The 20,439-nt window shown below is 45.5% G+C and overlaps 1 protein-coding gene across 1 annotated transcript in view; it reads right to left on the bottom strand.

The window, feature by feature from the left end:
* The window catches only part of LOC102932261 (aldehyde oxidase 2-like), a 98,639-nt gene that overhangs the window by 20,118 nt on the left and 58,082 nt on the right, over window positions 1-20,439 (bottom strand). Inside the window, 8 exon segments of the mRNA XM_037912807.2 lie at window positions 168-242; window positions 1,131-1,259; window positions 1,836-1,931; window positions 3,281-3,508; window positions 9,771-9,962; window positions 11,592-11,678; window positions 14,069-14,156; window positions 15,940-16,073. Coding sequence (XP_037768735.1) covers window positions 168-242; window positions 1,131-1,259; window positions 1,836-1,931; window positions 3,281-3,508; window positions 9,771-9,962; window positions 11,592-11,678; window positions 14,069-14,156; window positions 15,940-16,073 — 1,029 coding nt within the window.

Genomic DNA, 20,439 nt, shown 5'->3' with positions numbered 1-20,439 from the left:
GCACCATCCATCCTGAGGCACAATCCCTCCTGAGCTCCCCCTGGGGCAGTGGGCTCCACACTGCTCCCTACTCAGGGCTGTTGCTAGATGCCACAGTATAGCCCAGGACTGATCAGCCCACACCCTAACCCATGTTTTTTTATAGTCATGTAAAAAGCAGCACTGACCCAGTCCTCCCATTTCCCTTCGGGGTTTTTATTAATGATGGGCTCCAGGCGTTTCCGAAGAATCTGACAAGCATTCTGGAGAGGAGAGAGATGGGAAACAATGAACAGAGAAAAGAAGATGAATTCAACATCAGCAGCAGCAGCAACATCTGCTTTGAAATTTCAAAACACTATAGCCTTTAATATGGCACTGATACCCTGCCAGGTATCTCTCCAGTCCACCTCTACCCACTTTTGCTCCATGCTGCCTTCGACCAAAGGCTGTTCGAGGTGAGTTTGATTTGTGTCAGAGAGTCATTCTGAGTACCATCATTCCATTACTCCTCACGAACATCTAAACCCCTCTTCTGTGTTCTGCTAGCTAGCCAGCCACAAAAGCAGTGCTTATCAATGAGCAGCACTGGTGTCTGTCCTGGTGAAACTAGCCCATTTGCACACCCATGTTTAACTGAAGCCATCACCAAGTAGAAGACAAAGAGCCTGGCTCTGATCTCCTACTGATTTTACACCAATATAATGTCACTAGCTTTGGTCAATTTACAGTAGTGTCAGCAGGATCAGGCCCAAAGTACATAAAAAGGTAAAGGTGTTTCATTCTGATAGTAATCACATCACCAGATGCACATGAAATATACCCTGGACTCTTTTATCAGCTTATGTTTAAGTATCAATGGTGATACGAGGACCAGTCGATTCCTCTTACTAAATCCTGCACAAGTATCTTTAGATCTGATACAGGAAAGCAGAGAGGAAAAAGGTTGTGAGCCAGTACTAGTTCAGTAATTTGCCCTGCCTTAAACTGCTCATGTGACAAACAAGCAAGAGAGACTCAGGTGAGGATACTAATATGCTTTACTAGTGGTGCTCAGAAACTACAACGATGAATAAGGTGCAAACGTTCAGAGTGATATGTGTCATTTGAAAGAAGCAATAAAAATAGTAATAATTCATAAAAAATGTAACCTGGACTGCTTTCCCATTGACATCTGACCCAATCGATCCTGCTGTGACAATCGCATTAGGCACAGTTATTGTGCTTGTTTCACAAAAGTGTACATATGACAATGGTACCTTCAATTCACGGCTGGCAATCTGTAAGTAAACAAAACTATATCCAGTCCCACTGAGAGTAAATAGTATTGACTCAAGAAAAAGAGCACTGGCATTGCTATGTCTACTCAAGACTAAACTTGATAGGGGATGGCCAGTGTTACTTTGACAATGCCAAGCACTGGAATCTTATTCAGCTTCTGTTTTTTTTACAGATCTACCCTGATGACATGCATATAGCTGCCTTAATAAGAGGTGGAGACAGCTGGGAATAGCTATTTACGCTGAAGCCACATCATTTTAGTTTCCTGCATGAATAATTTGTCCCCTCCCCGTTTTGGGTCCTTGTCATCTGTTGTGTTGTACATTTGGTGCCTAAATACCTTTATGGATCTGGGCATTAGCCTCTGAACTTACCCCTTCCTGAAGTCTGGCTTTACCTGTAATTCAAAAGCAGTCATGCAACATAAACCTCGGCCTGAGCCTCCATCCTGACCTTGGCTGTTGTAGGGTTTCCCTGAGAACTGCTGAGTGCCATTCGCCTTCTCTACTAATGCAATCTCATGACTATCTTTCTCATATTTTCATCTTCACTCAAATGGTTAATTCCTGTCTAACCTGCAACATCTTGGTGTGAATTCCTTGTCCCAGTTCAATTCCACCATGAGTGACCAGCACAGACCCGTCTGTATAGATATGGACCAGAGCTGCAGCCTAAGAAAAACGGACAGAAAATTGTTGTTTAATTCATTAAGGCTGACGCTAACATAATAAACCTTTTTAACAAGGGGATGTACCAACAAGAGCAGGGATGGAGTCAGATTTCATTCCCAGAGGGCACAGCAATCTGGGTGTTGTTAAGAGGGTGAGAGAGTCCTCCAGCTGCCTGACAACAGCAAGCTTCTTGCAGTTAGCAATTTAGGATGAAGAGCCATTTAGCTAAGTAGTTTATTGTTAATTGGAGTTCTGCAAGGACTGCAATCATTCGTGTCAACAATTAATTTTTTAATTTTTTTAACAGTTTTTTTTATCTTTGTGAAACTGGGCGACAGAGAATAGTCATCTCACTTCTGTTGTGAAGTATTTTTAGCATCAAACTCCATTTCTCCCTCATTCCCAATCAGAGGAGGAGGAAGCAGTGTTTGATGGTGGGCTGCTGGTCCTTGTGGAAGGTAGGTTGAAATTCACCCCATGCAGAAACTCAGCACAAGACCAAGGAACTACTTAAATCCTATTTAAGCCTTATTTTGAGACCTTAGGTGAACTTAATGGTGTCTAGTCTTGTACTGATCCTCTGCACAAGGGTGAATTTCCCCCTTTGTGTATGTAACTCACAGCCTCGATGTTCTTTTACTGTAACCATTGTGGGGTGAATTATCTGAAACTCTCTCAGAGCTCTCAACCTGCAAACTTGCCAACTTGTGACACAAGCAACTGAAATGAGTGAAATGTGAAACACCTGGATTTTGTTGTGCATTGCACTGTAACTCATAGATTAGAATATTTTGGGATTGTTTAAGAATATCAAACCTATTGTAAAGGATATTTTGTGACGATGTAATTTACATAAAGCAAAACTGCAAAAAATCAGACATTTACATCACATGCAGCTATAAGGAACCCCACAAAGATCATCAGCAGGGTTTGAACCTTCAGATCCCCAGCACAAGCCTCTACTGCTTCAGCTACAGACATAGTTGTTATGCTTATTGTGGGCAAACCATTAGAAGCAGCACGATACACATTTTGCTAGTGAGTTACACAATCATTTGCTAGACGGAAGTAGAATGCTGGAATCAGGAATCCACAGTTCTACTCCTGGCTATGGGAGGAGAGTGTGGTTGAGTGGTTATAGCAGTTGCTACAGAGAGGACAGCAAGTACATAGATCTGGCACATTCCTTCTGAAAGGAACTGTGGATGAGACTTGGGTCTATCATATTAGATACCAAGGGGTGTGTGTCTCTCTCTCCCCCTTCCCTTTTCCTTGACAGCTGTGTTTCCTCTTATACTTTAAGAATGCTGGAGCTCTTACCTCTTTAAGGCAGCACTTCCAAAGCTTACCTGATGGTACAGTGTAGCATTAAATCCAACTGAAAACTTCATAGGAATAATGGCAATCCCTTTCTTCTTCCAGTAATTTTGCTTGTTAAATTCTTCCACAGCTGTTTTCCTGCTGTAGTAGTCAGACTTCTCCATACATTCTTTCCAACATTTCACCAGGTTTGTTGCATCGAGCTCTTCTTTGAAGGGAGTTAGATTAACTCCTTTGTACATGTTTATCTCCCTGATCTGAAAAAGAAGGTGAATAAGTTGATACAAAATACTTATGTAGTGCCAAAAGTGTGCACAGCACTTTAATGACACATTCCCTGCCCTAAAGAACTGGTAATTGCAGTGCCTGATTCTGTCAGCCTTACTCACATCAAGTAGTACCTATGTACCAGAGTAGTCTCAATGGGAGTACACAGATGTGTAAGTACTGCTCAGTGTAAGTAAGGCAGTATCAGGCCAAACACACGACAACAGCCCTGGGGAGGATGAGAGGATTATTAATGATTAGAGAAAAGGAGGAGGGGCTGCTTGAAGAGGGGAGCTGAAGGAAGAAAGAGAAGTCTCATGGCAGAGAAATAGATTCTGATAGGGGTAGGATGCACCTTTATAGAAAGCACAAAGCTGAGAGCAGGAAAAGGAAGCAAAGGGTGGAGCAAGGCCTGGGAGCTGGGAAGGGCATAGGCAGTGGGATAGGGAAATGAGAGTAGAAATACAGGGTAGGGTAAGGTTGCGTGGGCCTTGTAGGTGAGGCCAAAAAGCTTGCAAGGGATGTGGTAAAGGGCAGAAAGTCAGTGGGGGGAAGAGGTAGGGAGAAGAGAGGGTTACTCACCTTCGAGATGTGTGTCCCTGCGGGTGCTCCACTTCAGGTGTCGGTGCATCCCGGCACCGTTGATTGGAGATTTTCGGTAGCACTGCTCTGTCGGGACGTGCATGCACAGTAGCCGTCTTGCAGTACTGTTGGAGTCTTGTCTAGTGCGCACGTGGCCTGACCCCTTCAGTTCCCCCACTACCATAGAGTGCTTGTATCGAACTCCAAAGTAGAGGGGAGGAGGGTGGGTACTGGAGCACACACTGGGGGACACATCTCAAAGAACCTCAGCTACTGCACAAGGTGAGTAACCATCTCTTCTTCGAGTGCTGTGGGAGCTCCACTTCAGGTGATCGTAGAGTAGTGTCCACGATAGTTGGGGGGACGTTGGAGTTGTAGGTATAGTGGAGGAGAGGACCATTACACCCAGTATGGCATCAGCTTGTGAGTCTTGTGTAATTGTGTAGTGGTTAATGAACGTATGTTCTGAGGCCCATGTAGCAGCTCTCTGCAGATCTCTGAGATGGGTACATTGTTCAGAAAAATCAATGGATGCTGCCATGGTTTGGGTAGAATGGCTCTGTCTTATTTGTTTGTTAACATAAGCGGATGCAGCTCGAGATCCACTTAGATAGTATCTGCATAGATATAGCAAAGCCCTTGGATCATGTTGTCAAGATGAAGAGTCTCAGGGATTTGTGGAAAAATTTAGTTCTATCCAGGTAAAACGCTATTGCTCGTCAAATATCTAGAGTGTTTAACATATAGCCTCCTGTGTTCTTCCGTGTGGTTTGGGATAGAATGTGGGGAGATGAATATGTTGGTTGATATGGAAGGGTGAAGCAATTTTGGGGAAGAATTTGGGGTGAGGTATCAACGTGATCTTGTCTTTAAAGAAGATAGTATATGGTGGATTAGCCATAAGAACACCTCTCTCTCACTCATATAGCAACCAAGAATGCCACCTTCTTTGAGAGGTGCTGCAAGTGGCCAGTGGTTCAAAGGGTGGTCCAGTAAGGCCTTTGAGAACTAGGTTTAGGTCCCAAGTGGGCATGGGTTGGCATACTTCTGGGTAGAGATTCTGTATGCCAGTGAGAAACCGTTTGGTGGTCAGGTGTGTAAATACTGAGAATCCATCGAATTTATGATGGAAAGCGGTGATCGCGGCGAGATGTACTTTAATAGAGCTCGTGGATAGTCCTGAGTTCTTTAGCTCTAAGAGGTATTCTAGCACTAGTGACAGCGGTATAGTGTTGGGAGTGATTTGTTGGTTCTGACTCCAGATGGAGAATCTTTTCCATTTTTGCAGGTAAGTATTGCGTGTGGATGTACGTCTGCTATTCAATAACACATCTGACTTGTTCCAAACAGGTTAATTCGTGTTGTTGGAACTATGAAGAAGCCACACTTTCAGATGGAGTTTCTACAGGATTGGATGGACGATCTGACCGTTGGCTTATGAGAGGAGATCTGGTCTCAATGGGAGAGTTCATGGAGCCCAAACTGTCATGTACCAGGTCTGTCTGGGCCACGCTAGGGCTATTAGTATGATTTTGGCATTGTCGTTCTGTATCTTGTGTAGGACACTAGGGATTGGTGGGAATGCATATAGGAGTGCTGTGTCCCATGTGAGGAAAAAAGGGTCCCCTAAGGATTGAGGTCCTAATCCCGCTCTTGAACAGAATAACGGACATTTGTGATTCTGAGATGTAGCAAATAGGTCAATGGTGGGAAACCCCCATCGTTGAAATATATTTTGTAGGACTGTATTTCACATTCATGTTCCTGTGAGAACCATCTGCTTAGAGTGTCCGCTGTGGTATTTTGACATCTGGGAAGGTAAGAGGCTGAGATGTCGATGTGGTGATGAATACATTAGTTCCATAGTTTTATGGCCTCGGTACATTGGGAGTGGGATCGTGCTCCCCCTCATCAGTTGATATAGAACTTGCATGCGATATTGTCTGTCATCACCCATACACATAGGCACTGAGTCTGTGGGTGCTCCGGGGCTGGAGCACCCACGGGGAAAAATTGGTGGGTGCTCTGCACCCACTGGCAGCCAAGCTCCCCGCCCCAGCTCACCTCCGCCTCCTCCCCTGAGCGTGCCATGTCCCTACTTCTCCTCCCAGTGCTTGCCACCGCAAAACAGCTGTTTCGCGGCGGCAAGCACTGTGAGGGAGGGGGGAGGAGCGGGAATGTGGCGCGCTCAGGGGAAGAGGCGGGGCCGGGGCGGGAATTTGGGGAAGGAGTCCAATGGGGCAGGGAGGGGGTGGGGACTTTGGGGAAGGGGTTGGAATGGGGGTGGGGCAGGGGTGGAGTTGGGAGGGGGTCAGAGCGGGGAGGGGGTGTCGAGCACTCACCGGCGCCGGGAGAAGTTGGTGCCTATGCCCATTACAGTCTCGTTCTTTATGAGTGGAAGGAAATGGAGGCAGGCATTCTGTACCTCTCTGAGTTCCAGTAAGTTGACATGGAAATGTGTCTCCGCTAGTGACCATCTGCCTTGGATTGTATGATGATCGAGGTGTGTGCCCCAACCTATCAAGGAGGAATGTGCTGTAATCATAACTGAGGGTGGTTCTTGATAACAGGGGATCCCTAAGCAGAGATTCTCCTGCTTTGTTCACCACTGAAGGGATTCTAGTACCTCGAGAGCAAGGGTGCTGGAACAATTTTTATAGTCGGGGTGCTGAGAGGCACCGAATCAAACTGTAAAATCAGTATATAATGGAAACCACTTCAAGCCAGGGGGAGCTGCAGCACCCCCAGCACCCCTAGTTCCATCACCTATGCTCTGGAGGTGGTGTTACAGTCTTGTTCAGGCTGTGTTTGATGGGTTTGTGTACTGAACTCAGCCAACCTTGGATACAGCTCAGGTGTAGTCTGGCATGCTTTACCACGAATGTGGTGCCTGCCATGTGTCCTAACAGCTGTAGACAGATTCTTGCTGTGGTTCATGAACTGGTGTAAACTGTCTCTATGAGATTTTTTATTCCCAGAAATCTGGTCTGGGTAGACACACTCTGGCTTGAACTGAATAGATGTGCTCCAATGAAGTCTAGTTGTTGTGTGGGTATCAATGTCGACTTTTGTATGTTCAATTGCAGCCCTAGGGTTTGGAAGAGGGCAGTAGTCCGTTGGGCGACTTCTGTCATTGCTATCCGATTGGGGCCTTTCAGAAGGCAGTCGTCTAGGTACGGGAAAAACATGATCCCTTGCTTACGCAGGTGCACAGCAACAACTGTAAGGGTTTTGGAGAAGACCCTTGGTGCAGTGAACAGTCCAAATGGAAGCAACCTGCATTGCTTGTGTCCTACTGTCAATCGGAGGAACAGTCTGTGAATTGGGTGAATGGTAATGTGGAAATATGCGTCTTGTAGGTCAAGGGCTGAAAACCAGTCCCCCTGTTCCGGCACTGGGATTATCGTGCCTAATGTGACCATCTTGAATTTCTGGGAGCAAAGGAACTTGTTGAGTTTTTGTAGGTCTAGTATGGGTCACCATCCTCAGTTTTTCTTTTGGGTCAGAAAATTGTGGGAATAGAAGCTCCTAGTTGCAGTTGATGTTGTACTTCTTGCCTTAATAGGTGCTCGTGAGAAGGGTCCCTGAAGAGGGACCAGGAAGTGGGTTGGGTAGTTGGGCAAGAAATAAAGGGGATGGCATAGCCCAGTCGTATGATCTCTAGGACCCAGCAGTCCTTCGTGATGGACTCCCATGCTTGGTAAAAGGTCTCAGTCAATGGCCAAATGGGCAAAGTGGCACTGTCTTGAGGGGAAGGTCTCTCAGACCCTCGACCAACTGTTCAAAATTGTTGCCTAGTAAATGGTGGCTGTTGATAGGGGTTAAGCTGGTTGGTGTCATTGTGTTCTGTTTCTCTGTCTGTTGTTGTACGGTCTAGCATTCTGGTGACTAAATGGTGTGTCTTTAGAGTGGTGGGAAGGTTGGTAGAGCTTTCTTTTAGCAGGTGGTGTGTAAATGCCCAGTGTGCAGAGTGTCGCACGTGAGTCTTTCACGGAGTGCAGCACCTCATTAGTCTTCGATGAGAATAGTTTGTCTTTGTCGAAGGGGAGGTCTGGCACCTTGAGTTGCAGTTCTTTTGGGATGCCAGAAGACAGAAGCCATGAGGCTCTGTGCATTACAATTGCTGTGGTTGTGGTACAGGAGAGTGGGGTGGGGGGAGAGAAAACCTTTTGTAGTGGTAAACACCCATTTTTTCATGGTTTGTGTGTATAAAAAGATCTTCTGTACTTTCCACAGTATGCATCCGATGAAGTGAGCTGTAGCTCACGAAAGCTTATGCTCAAATAAATTGGTTAGTCTCTAAGGTGCCGCAAGTACTCCTTTTCTTTTCTTCAGATCTTGGCATCTCTTCTCAGCAGGAGCCGCATCTTTTAAAGCCTGGGGACCAGGCATGTCTGAGGGAGTGCTCCAAAAGGAGCAGAGAGCGGGAGGATAAAAATATATTTTTTTTTAACATGTTAACTACTAACTCCGAACTATAGCTAACTTATCTAAAATATCTAACTAATATTTCTCTTTTTTCTATCTACAGGGGAAGAAGCTGCTGCACTGCCCCGAGCTCTGTCTGCAGTCAAGGATGGTTGAGAAGGAACCGAAAGGGCTCGGGCTGTGCTCGTGCTAGATGAGACTCCAACGCTGCCACGAGACAGCTACTGTGCACACATGTCCTGACCAAGAGCTGCTACCAAAAATCTCCGATCCAACGGTGCCAGGACGCACCGACACCTGAAGTGGAGCACTCACAGGGACAACACTTGAAGAAGAAGGCAACATTGTTGGAGTCCTGGGAAAGGAAAATTACTTTAGCAGCCATACATTCCACAGACTAGAGGCAGGGTGCAGGCCGGACAGGAGGGGGACATGTTAATCAAGGCAAGAGGTGACCAGGGCATGGACAATGACTTTATTAGTGGGTACTAGGAGGAAAGGGTAGATATTAGTGATATCAAAGAAAGAGAAGGAAAGGGAATTAGTGAGAGTCTAGATATGAGGGGACAAGTTAAAAGAAGAGTCAATTTGATACTAAGATTACAGGACCAAGTGATTGGAGTTGTTGATGAAGACAAAGAATGGAGATGGGGGAGGAGGGTTAGTAGGAATGATGAGAAGTACAGTTGGCGTTTCAGGCAACAGCCAGATGTTCAGGAGAAGATGTCAGATAGGCAACTAGAGACACCTGACTGGATGGAGAAGGCAGAGACTCTATTGTAGTGATTGGAGCTGACCACAGCGGGTGGAGACTTCAAATTGAAGAAATAAACTTCCATTGACAGATTCTGTCACTGTATAGGTTTCAGAGTAGCAGCCGTGTTAGTCTGTATTCGCAAAAAGAAAAGGAGTACTTGTGGCACCTTAGAGACTAACAAATTTATTTGAGCATAAGCTTTCATGAGCTACAGCTCACTTCATCGGATACATGTACTCCTTTTCTTCTTGTCACTGTATAGTGTATTACTCCCTGAACAGTCCCACTGATATCAGTAAAGGTACTATTTAGCACGAGGAAAGATGGCGGGATCTGGCACAATATGAACTACTTCAATAGAAAGAGCTTGTGAAGGTCTGGCTCGCCATACTTTTGCCATAGGAGTTTTGCCTTTGACTTGGGAGCAGGAGTAGAAGCAGACCCCTGTTATGTCTCATTTTATTTGTTAAACTCAGTTCATTTACCTTCTCATGTGGCAAGCCAGTTTGGGTTGCAACCGTCGCTATCCAGGATTCTGTAAACAAACCCGATTGTGGAAAGCCAAATCCTCGGAACGCTGTGTTTGATGGCAAGTTCGTCTTGCAGGCGCGTCCTCGGACTCGGAGGTTAGGGATCTTGTAAGCGTTATCCGTTTTTAGCACAACATACTCAATTACCTGTAGTAGGAGAGATTATCTCTGTTAAAGTGGTTTCTTTGCCTTTACAATTACAGTGAAACCTGTGTTAGGAAACCACACAAGGGACTGACAAAATTTGGTTGCTTAAAGGTGGAGCAGAGTTATATTCAGGGGGCCTGATTATTCTGCTGCTGCTTACAGTAAATCAAGACTACCTCTCTTGAAGTCAGTGGAGTTACATTAGTGTAAAACAAGTGTGAGTGAGGAAAGAATCAGCACAGACTGTAGGGTGGTTTAAGCAGCTAGGAAGTTACGTCACAGGCTGTGACGTTATTGACTTGAACTGGGACCATACAGATCATTGTTGCAACCAAGGTCCTGTAGTGGCACCAAATCTTATATAAAGGGGGCCAAATGAGGTGTCTAAGACAAGGTTATGGTTTGCTGGTTATGATTATACTATCTGTATATGTGTATAATTTTTTATAGTTGAAGTTATGAATATTGGCTCTATACTGTCTGTATTTCAAACTTATGCTGTGCTTCTGGGTGACACCCCAGAGAAGTTGGTGTCAGCTCTGCCTAGCCTGCTTGATGGCCCATTAAGGACCATCAGCCATACAACTGACCCACTGAGAGAAGGCAGACACGCCTTGGGACTCAGCAAGGTACGCAGGGACATGCCTATGGACAGAACTCTGAGGTTTTTCCGTGCCATGTGATGGACAGCTTGTCTTTGGAACAAAGAAAGAAAGAAAGACCACATGGCAAGAAAATATAAAAAGCTGCTGCAGCTCCCCCATCTTGTCTTCAATCCTGCTTCATACCTCTGGAGGAACTTGGCTACACTGAAGCTTTGAACCAAGGACTGAAAGACCCATCCCAGATGTGGATGTTCAACAGAGACTTGATTTGAACCTGCAGTTTATTTTATCACTGCTGCAAGCCTGAACCAAGAACTTTGACATTACTGTATGTAATTGATTCCATTTAACCAATTCTAACTCCCATCTATATTTCTTTCCTTTTATGAATAAACCTTTAGATTTTAGATTCTAAAGGATTGGCAACAGCGTGATTTGTGGGTAAGATCTGATTTGTATATTGACCTGGGTCTGGGGCTTGGTCCTGTGGGATCAAGAGAACCTTTTTTCTTTTACTGGGGTATTGGTTTTCATAACCATTTGTCCCCATAACAAGTGGCACTGGTGGTGACACTGAGAAACTGGAGTGTCTAAGGGAATTGCTTGTGTGACTTGTGGTTAGCCAGTGGGGTAAAACCAAAGTCTTCTCTGTTTGGCTGGTTTGGTTTGCCTTGGTGTGCATAGGAACCCCAGCCTTGGGCTGTAACTGCCCTGCTTTAAGCAATTTGTCCTGAATTGGCACTCTCATTTGGGTCCCGCGAGAACCAGCCTCGTTACACAGGCATGGGGTCTTGGGCAGGTTTCACTATAATCACAAATTGTACTTCCTATGTTCTTTAAACTTGATAGGAGACAGAGGCCTTGGTGGGCTCCTGAAACAAAAATCCATGCCACAGATACATTTCTGCTGCAATCAGAAAGTCGTACTTAATAAGAGTAGACTCTTATCATAAATAAGTCTGTTCAGGACATTTTCCTTCTGTTTTGTGGCCAGTGAAGTTACCACCAGATTAGAAGAACTTACCAGTTCAGACTCATCTAGAGTACATCCAACATTAATGTAGGACTCAATATCTGCAGCTGTGATTCTACCATCATTTGTAAATCCTACCTGTAACATTGTAACCAACACATTAGAGGTCTTTTCGGTCATTTATGACACTTGCACTTTGTAAGTAAACCAACCTGCATACAAGTTAAACATGATGCTCAGACTTTTGAACTAGAACTTGGCAAAACATTTCAGACATGTAGTGTATTTGCTGAAAAATGCAGTTTCAGGTTGTCAGAAACGATCTGTGAATTCTATACAAATTTGCCATATAGTTTAGGCCAAAATAATAAACTTTTGGGTTAGATTTGCAAGGGGATGTAGGCATCATTCACAAAACTGAGGAGAAGCGCTGGTTCCCCTTATACATAGTAGTTGGAGCACTCACCTGGTATGTGGGAGACCAGGCTAAAGTCCTCACATTTGGAGCAGGGACTTTAGCCTGGTCTCCCACATTGCAGGTGACTGCTCATAGCCACTGGGTTATGGGGTATTCTTGGGTGGGGCTCTCAATCTCTCCTGCTGAAGTTGTTCCACTTTGTACAAATAGTTAAATAGTCATTGGAGCAGGGCCTGGAAACTGATGGTTTCCTTTCCCAGGTGAGGGAGTGACCAGACCACCAGACTACAGAGTCATTCTCACGCTCTCTCTCAGGCCCAATGAATAAAAGCATAGATTTCCATCTGTTTGAAAACCAATCCTGACCTTCATAGGAAGATGCTGGCCAAAGGGGAAAATTTTGGCTCATGGTCAAGGCTCATTATTACTCAGCACATATCCAGATCTATGTTTTTCTTGATCATGCACTAGTCTGCTGCACAGGGAGCTATTTAATTGATTACAGTTATTTGCCCTTTGCCAGCTGCCTTTTTCTACTGTGACAGCCTGATGAAAATTGTGGGTGGTGGGTTTAGACATCCTGAGAGGCCTATGGCTACATTACAAGCTAGGGGCGTGTGCAGACACTTGTGCTAGCTTAATGACAGCGAGTGTGAGTGTAAATAGTAGCGTAGCCATGATGGCACAGGCACAGTGGCAGCGCAGCTTGGCCATGCCGAGTACAAACCTGCCTGAATGCTGTCAGCATGCACTTGCCAGTGCAGCTGCCTGTGGCTACACTACTATTTATACTCTTTGAAAGTCAGTGTGATTCCTGAGCTGGGAATCACACCCCAAGCTCATATTATAGATGTAGCCTGTTTCAGTGCTCATTTATAATGTTCCTGTTCAATATAATTGTTTTAACCTCCTGGGAACCATAGGTTTTGGAGGGGAAGCTGTAATAATATTATTGATAATGAAATACACCTACAAAGATGGATACTACATTCTTGGGAAGGCAGAACACATGCCCAATCATAAACATTTTAGTATGCTTTGGGGAGTGGCAGCAAGAACACCCTATTAGAGACTCTCTACTCTGAAGAGTGAGGACCTAAGAAAGGAAATTGCCTTTGGAGCAACTGTAGTTCTCTCAAGTTAGAATCCTCCACGTGGGCCCTGATCCTGCAGTCCTTACTCAGGCAAAGGTCCCACTGACTTAATGGAAACTTTGCCTGTACAAGGACAGGAGGACTGGGTCCATATTCTCTTTAATGAGAGAGAGTATCAATCCACTGAAACACTTGAACTTTTTTTTTTCTTTTTTTTTTCCTTCTTATTCAAAAAACTCTGAACAGGTGAGACAGGTAGATTTTACCTGCACAATTTTCTTGACACAAAGACGTTATTATGTGGATTCATTTTTATGGGCTTGTCTCTGTGTTCCCAGTGCCCTGTGGAGTCAGCAGGAGTTTGGTGTGCACCAAGATTGCAGAACTGGTCCTCAACTCTTTCCTACTATCATGTTTTATAGTTAAAAGGTCATGGCTAAGGAGTATCTTTTAAACAAACCAAAAAGAAACACGAGGAACTAACATGACATTGACCAGACACTGCCCTGATTATTTTGCTTGTACATTGCATTCATTTCTTCCAGCACTTGCCTCTCTTTCTATTTAGATTGCAAGCTCCTGGGGGAAGAGAGTATGTTTCTTCATATGTTTATACAGCACAGACTACAGTGGGCCCCCTATCCTGACTGGATCCTTTGGACACTACTGCAATATAAATATAAACATAATGCTACAGTTAATAAGACAAGCAAACGGTGCATATATTTTGCAGAAAGCCCTCTGAGAAATATTCAGCTCATTCAAGTCTATTCTTGCTCGATATTCATTCCTCTTCTTTGAATCATTTTTGTACCCACTGATTTTATAGTTAGTTTACAGAAATAATACTTAAGAGAGATCAAATTAAAAACCCAAATCTAAATCAATGAAGGGCCAGATCCTCAACTGGTGTCAATTGCTGTAGTTCCATCAGCTTCAGTGAAGCTACGCCAATTGACACCACCTGAGGATCTTGTGCTAGATATTTCAGTGAGCTATTTCCTTCTCCCACTTACTTTATATTTTCCATAGAAAGGGTGTCGGCCTCCAGTGATTAGCATATCCTCATCTCGCTCCAGGATAAAGCGGATTGGACGCCCAGTCCTAAACCAGACACAAAAGACTCACTTTTATCAGCCCCATCAGTGCCAGTTACCAGGAAGATCGAGTTATTGGGCCAAATTCTTCCCAGTGTGACCTTACCGAGGCCAGAGATGAACTGGTCCACTACGCTTCTCAAGAGCTCATTAACCTCACATTAACCATTTATTGCCCTGAAATGCAAACTGTCCACTACTGTGTGGGTATATTTTAGGCTCATCCAGGAAGGGAAAGGAAGATTTTAACTTTTGTTCATAGAAGCAAATATGGGGGAACATCTGGTCACCTGCCTCTGTTTAGCGTCCTGACTTCACCCTTTTACGGCCTGTGAGCAGTAGAGTCCAGCTCCTTCGAGGCACTCTCCATCCCTACAAAGTAAGGTTTGGGAGGAGGAACAGTGGCAGGCCATGGCATGAGGCTATGGGATCCACCCCTGTACAAATCAGCCAGCTACTGACTCTCGTGCTCTGTGATGTAGTGGGGACGGATTCCCTCCTTTTTCTGATCTGTGGAGCCCCCTTGTGCTGAGCCCTGCTACTCAGGCTTGGTCTGGGGGAATAGGTGAGAGATTTGGCCCATAAACATCAGCAAATTTCTTAACTCTTGAATGAACAAGAAAAAACCCGAAACTTTATCCTATTATGCCCCAACATTACTGTGCTAAAGAATGTCCAAGCTCTCTTTAATCTTCAACCCCCACTACAGACCCCGCGGAATAAGATACACAGTGCTTGTTTAACAACTTGACTACAGCTGAACTTTCAGCCACGTCCAGCTAAGCCATACCTGCTGTACTGCTGGATAGACCAGGTGTGGTCTACTGATTTGAATGGAGATTCAGTGGGCAACTGTAGCATAATGAACTGTGAAGCACATTATCCTGGCACAATAGGTGTGGCGCAAAACCAACAGTGACAGGGTTATTGTGGTCTTGTTTCCTTTGGTGGGCTCCCTATGCTCAATGCAGCACTTTTGGAGGGGAAGCTGCAATTATTATTATTGATAATGAAATACACCTACAAAGATGGATACTACATTCTTGGGAAGGCAAAATACATGCCCAGTCATAAATATATTAGTGTGTTTTGAGGAGTGGCAGCAAGAATACCGTTACAAATAGAGGGGGCTCACTCAACAACAAATGGATGCCAGCAAATTGCACCATGTCCAAATACTGCCTTACTTTATACCATAGCAAATCTGGATTATGATGTAACTAGTCCTAGCTGGTTATGTCCATCTAACTTTTCTAGTTGCATAAATGCCCAGTTGATCCATGTGTGGCTGTACTATATAGATAGAATGGGTAGTTGCCTGTGACAAACTGTTGTGTACATATTTCTGCTGGTGACTACAAGCTGGTAGAGATGGACATTTGCTAGTTGCCTTGAGGAGCAGAACCCCTGAAGCTGGTCAATAAGAACTAAATCCAGGGTACAAGGGAGTTGCATCAAATATCTAAGGTAAAATTCACACCACCCTCCCTGAGCAGCCCCTGAATTAATGGGCTTTGTATGGGGAACTCCACCTGAGGCAATCCTCCATGAGAGCCACTGCATGAAGAACTCGGTACAGGCCTTCTGCCAAAGGGGGAGTTGCACTGCCAGCTGCACTGAGACTATTCAGGTCTTTATCCAAGATTCCTTATCAAAGACATGGCAAGGCAAAGCGAAGTGTTTTCAGGCTGATCATGTCATCAATGTTTGTGTCAGAGGTTCCCTTACAATTCTTTCTAGTAATTTTAATTTGTTTCAGTAAAATCACTGAAAAAACCCATAACGCTTACTTTTTTGCTGCCACTGCTGCAACTACAGCAAAAATTGCTGGCTTTGTAATCTTCCCTCCAAACGCTCCAACAACGCGTTTTGTGTGGCACATGATCTTACTGGACTGGACATCTAAAGCCGAAGCCACTAATACCTATAAAAGTGAATTGCTTGGATTTTACACAGGCTGACTACTTACCAAAACCCATAATAAAAATGTTTAGGCTCCTACAACTACTAATACATAAAAGAAATAAACAAACAGGGCCAGATTCTCATCTAAGTGTTACTAGTGCAAACCTGGTATAGTTCTGCATAAGATAATGGAGTTACTCCAGATTCACACTGACAGAAATGAGAGCAGAATCTGGTTCTTTTAGAGGAGCAGAAGCTGAACAATAGCTCTGGAAAATACACGTTGCTAATTTTTGGGCAAACGCTGATACTCTTTATCTAGAAGTACAAGACAGATCTACCTCTGAATACAGAGCATCCACCAAGCTGGCCAGCTGCATGGAAAAGATTGACTGTTCATGCTATAGAATAGAGAGCAGCTGTAATATTGCTCTTATTTTACAGTGTGAATACAGGCACACTGCCTAATCCTGAGAATCCTTACTCAGATGAACGCCAATAGGCATTTTGTCTAAATGAGGAGACCAGGATCAGGCTCTTCAAGCTGAATTGCAGAGCTCTAAAAGTAAACCAATAAACAAACACAAAACTACTTAACAGCTCAGATCAGTAAGGGGAAATCCTAGTCTCACTGATGTCAATAGGAGTTTGGTCACTGATTTCACAGGGACCAGACTCTACTGCTGTCTACTGAGTAATACTTTAAAATACATTTCTTCATAGAACAAGAAATGGTTACATACCGTAATTGTGATTCTTTGAGATGAGCTGCAGATGTGTATTGCACTTAGGTGTGCATGTGCCCAGTGCACTGGAGCTGGAGAAATTTGCCTAGCAGTACCTGTAGAGGGGTGTCATCAGTCCCTTGTGGCCATAGCCCCACCTGGCTACCCAAGGCAGTGCCACCCTGATCCTCCCTCAGTTTCTTTGCACTGAACACCCCAAAATGAGATTCTGATGCAGATGGACGGAGGGTGGGTAATGGAACACACTGAGCCCTGGTCTACACTAGGACTTTAGGTTGAATTTAGCAGCGTTAAATCGATGTAAACCTGCACCCGTCCACACGATGAAGCCCTTTATTTCGACTTAAAGGGCTCTTAAAATCGATTTCCTTACTCCACCCCTGACAAATGGATTAGCGTTTAAATCGGCCTTGCCGGGTCGAATTTGGGGTACTATGGACACAATTTGATGGTATTGGCCTCCAGGACCTATCCCAGAGTGCTCCATTGTGACCGCTCTGGACAGCACTCTCAACTCAGATGCACTGGCCAGGTAGACAGGAAAAGAACCGCGAACTTTTGAATCTCATTTCCTGTTTGGCCAGTGTGGCAAGCTGCAGGTGACCATGCAGAGCTCATAAGCAGAGGTGACCATGCAGAGCTCATCAGCAGAGGTGACCATGATGGAGTCCCAGAATTGCAAAAGAGCTCCAGCATGGACTGAACGGGAGGTACGGGATCTGATCGCTGTATGGGGAGAGGAATCCGTGCTATCAGAACTCCGTTCCAGTTTTCGAAATGCCAAAACCTTTGTCAAAATCTCCCAGGGCATGAAGGACAGAGGCCATAACAGGGACCCGAAGCAGTGCCGCGTGAAACTTAAGGAGCTGAGGCAAGCCTACCAGAAAACCAGAGAGGCGAATGGTCTCTCCGGGTCAGAGCCCCAAACATGCTGCTTCTATGATGAGCTGCATGCCATTTTAGGGGGTTCAGCCACCACTACCCCAGCCGTGTTGTTTGACTCCTTCAATGGAGATGGAGGCAACACGGAAGCAGGTTTTGGGGACGAAGAAGATGATGATGATGAGGTTGTAGATAGCTCACAGCAAGCAAGCGGAGAAACCGGTTTTCCCGACAGCCAGGAACTGTTTCTCACCCTGGACCTGGAGCCAGTACCCCCCGAACCCACCCAAGGCTGCCTCCTGGACCCGGCAGGCGGAGAAGGGACCTCCCGTAAGTGTACCTTTTAAAATACTATACATGGTTTAAAAGCAAGCATGTGAAAGGATTAATTTGCCCTGGCATTTGTGGCTCTCCTGGATGTACTCCCAAAGCCTTTGCAAAAGGTTTCTGGGGAGGGCAGCCTTATTGCGTCCTCCATGGTAGGACACTTTACCACTCCAGGCCAGTAACACGTACTCGGGAATCACTGTACAACAAAGCATTGCAGTGTATGTTTGCTGGCGTTCAAACAACATCCGTTCTTTATCTCTCTGTGTTATCCTCAGGAGAGTGAGATATCGTTCATGGTCACCTGGTTGAAATAGGGTGCTTTTCTTCAGGGGACACTCAGAGGTGCCCGTTCCTGCTGGGCTGTTTGCCTGTGTCTGAACAGAAATGTTTCCCGCTGTTAGCCACGGGGAGGGGGGAGGGTTGAGGGGGTAGCTACGCAGTGGGGGGAGGCAAAATGCGACCTTGTAATGAAAGTACATGTGCTATGTATGTAATGTTAACAGCAAGGTTTACCCTGAAGGAGTGTAGCCACTGTTTTATAAAATGTGTCTTTTTAAATACCGCTGTCCCTTTTTTTTTCTCCACCAGCTGCATGAGTTTCAATGATCACAGGATCTTCTCCTTCCCAGAGGCTACTGAAGATTAGAAAGAAAAAAAAAACGCACTGGTGATGAAATGTTCTCTGAGCTCATGCTGTCCTCCCACGCTGACAGAGCACAGATGAATGCGTGGAAGCAAATAATGTCAGAGTGCAGGAAAGCACAAAATGACCGGGAGGAGAGGTGGCGGGCTGAAGAGAGTAAGTGGCGGGCTGAAAACAGGGCTGAAGCTCAAATGTGGCGGCAGTGTGATGAGAGGAGGCAGGATTCAATGCTGAGGCTGCTGGAGGACCAAACCAGTATGCTCCAGTGTATGGTTGAGCTGCAGCAAAGGCAGCTGGAGCACAGACTGCCACTACAGCCCCTGTGTAACCAATCGCCCTCCTCCCCAAGTTCCATAGCCTCCACACCCAGATGCCCAAGAACGCGGTAGGGGGGCCTCCGGCCAACCAGCCACTCCACCACAGAGGATTGCCCAAAAAACAGAAGGCTAGCATTCAATAAATTTTAAAGTTGTAAACTTTTAAAGTGCTGTGTGGCATTTTCCTTCCCTCCTCCACCACCCCTCCTGGGCTACCTTGGTAGTCATCCCCCTATTTGTGTGATGAATGAATAAAGAATGCACGAATGTGAAGCAACAATGACTTTATTGCCTCTGCAAGCGGTGATCGAAGGAAGGAGGGGAGGGTGGTTAGCTTACAGGGAAGTAGAGTGAACCAAGGGGCGGGGGGTTTCATCAAGGAGAAACAAACAGAACTGTCACACCGTAGCCTGGCCAGTCATGAAACTGGTTTTCAAAGCTTCTCTGATGCGTACCGCGCCCTCCTGTGCTCTTCTAACCACCCTGGTGTCTGGCTGCGCGTAACCAGCAGCCAGGCGATTTGCCTCTACCTCCCACCCAGCCATAAACGTCTCCCCCTTACTCTCACAGATATTGTGGAGTGCACAGCAAGCAGTAATAACAGTGGGAATACTGGTTTCGCTGAGGTCTAAGCGAGTCAGTAAACTGCGCCAGCGCGCCTTTAAACATCCAAATGCACATTCTACCACCATTCTGCACTTGCTCAGCCTGTAGTTGAACAGCTCCTGACTACTGTCCAGGCTGCCTGTGTACGGCTTCATAAGCCATGGCATTAAGGGGTAGGCTGGGTCCCCAATGATAACTATAGGCATTTCAACATCCCCAACAGTTATTTTCTGGTCTGGGAATAAAGTCCCTTCCTGCAGCTTTTGAAACAGACCAGAGTTCCTGAAGATGCGAGTGTCATGTACCTTTCCCAGCCATCCCACGTTGATGTTGGTGAAACGTCCCTTGTGATCCACCAGAGCTTGCAGCACTATTGAAAAGTACCCCTTGAGGTTTATGTACTCGCCGGCTTGGTGCTCCGGTGCCAAGATAGGGATATGGGTTCCGTCTATGGCCCCACCACAGTTAGGGAATCCCATTGCAGCAAAGCCATCCACTATGACCTGCACATTTCCCAGGGTCACTACCCTTGATATCAGCAGATCTTTGATTGCGTGGACTACTTGTATCACAGCAGACCCCACAGTAGATTTGCCCACTCCAAATTGATTCCCAACTGACCGGTAGCTGTCTGGCATTGCAAGCTTCCACAGGGCTATCGCCACTCGCTTCTCAACTGTGAGGGCTGCTCTCATCTTGGTATTCATGCACTTCAGGGCAGGGGAAAGCAAGTCACAAAGTTCCATGAAAGTGCCCTTATGCATGCGAAAGTTTCGCAGCCACTGGGAATTGTCCCAGACCTGCAACACTATGAGGTCCCACCATTCTGTGCTTGTTTCCCGAGCCCAGAATCGGCATTCC

This window comes from Chelonia mydas, chromosome 11 (genome assembly GCF_015237465.2).
Source record: "Chelonia mydas isolate rCheMyd1 chromosome 11, rCheMyd1.pri.v2, whole genome shotgun sequence".
Taxonomy (NCBI): domain Eukaryota; kingdom Metazoa; phylum Chordata; order Testudines; family Cheloniidae; genus Chelonia; species Chelonia mydas.
Note: the sequence above shows the minus strand (reverse complement) of the source record. Positions and strands in the feature narration are given on the sequence as shown.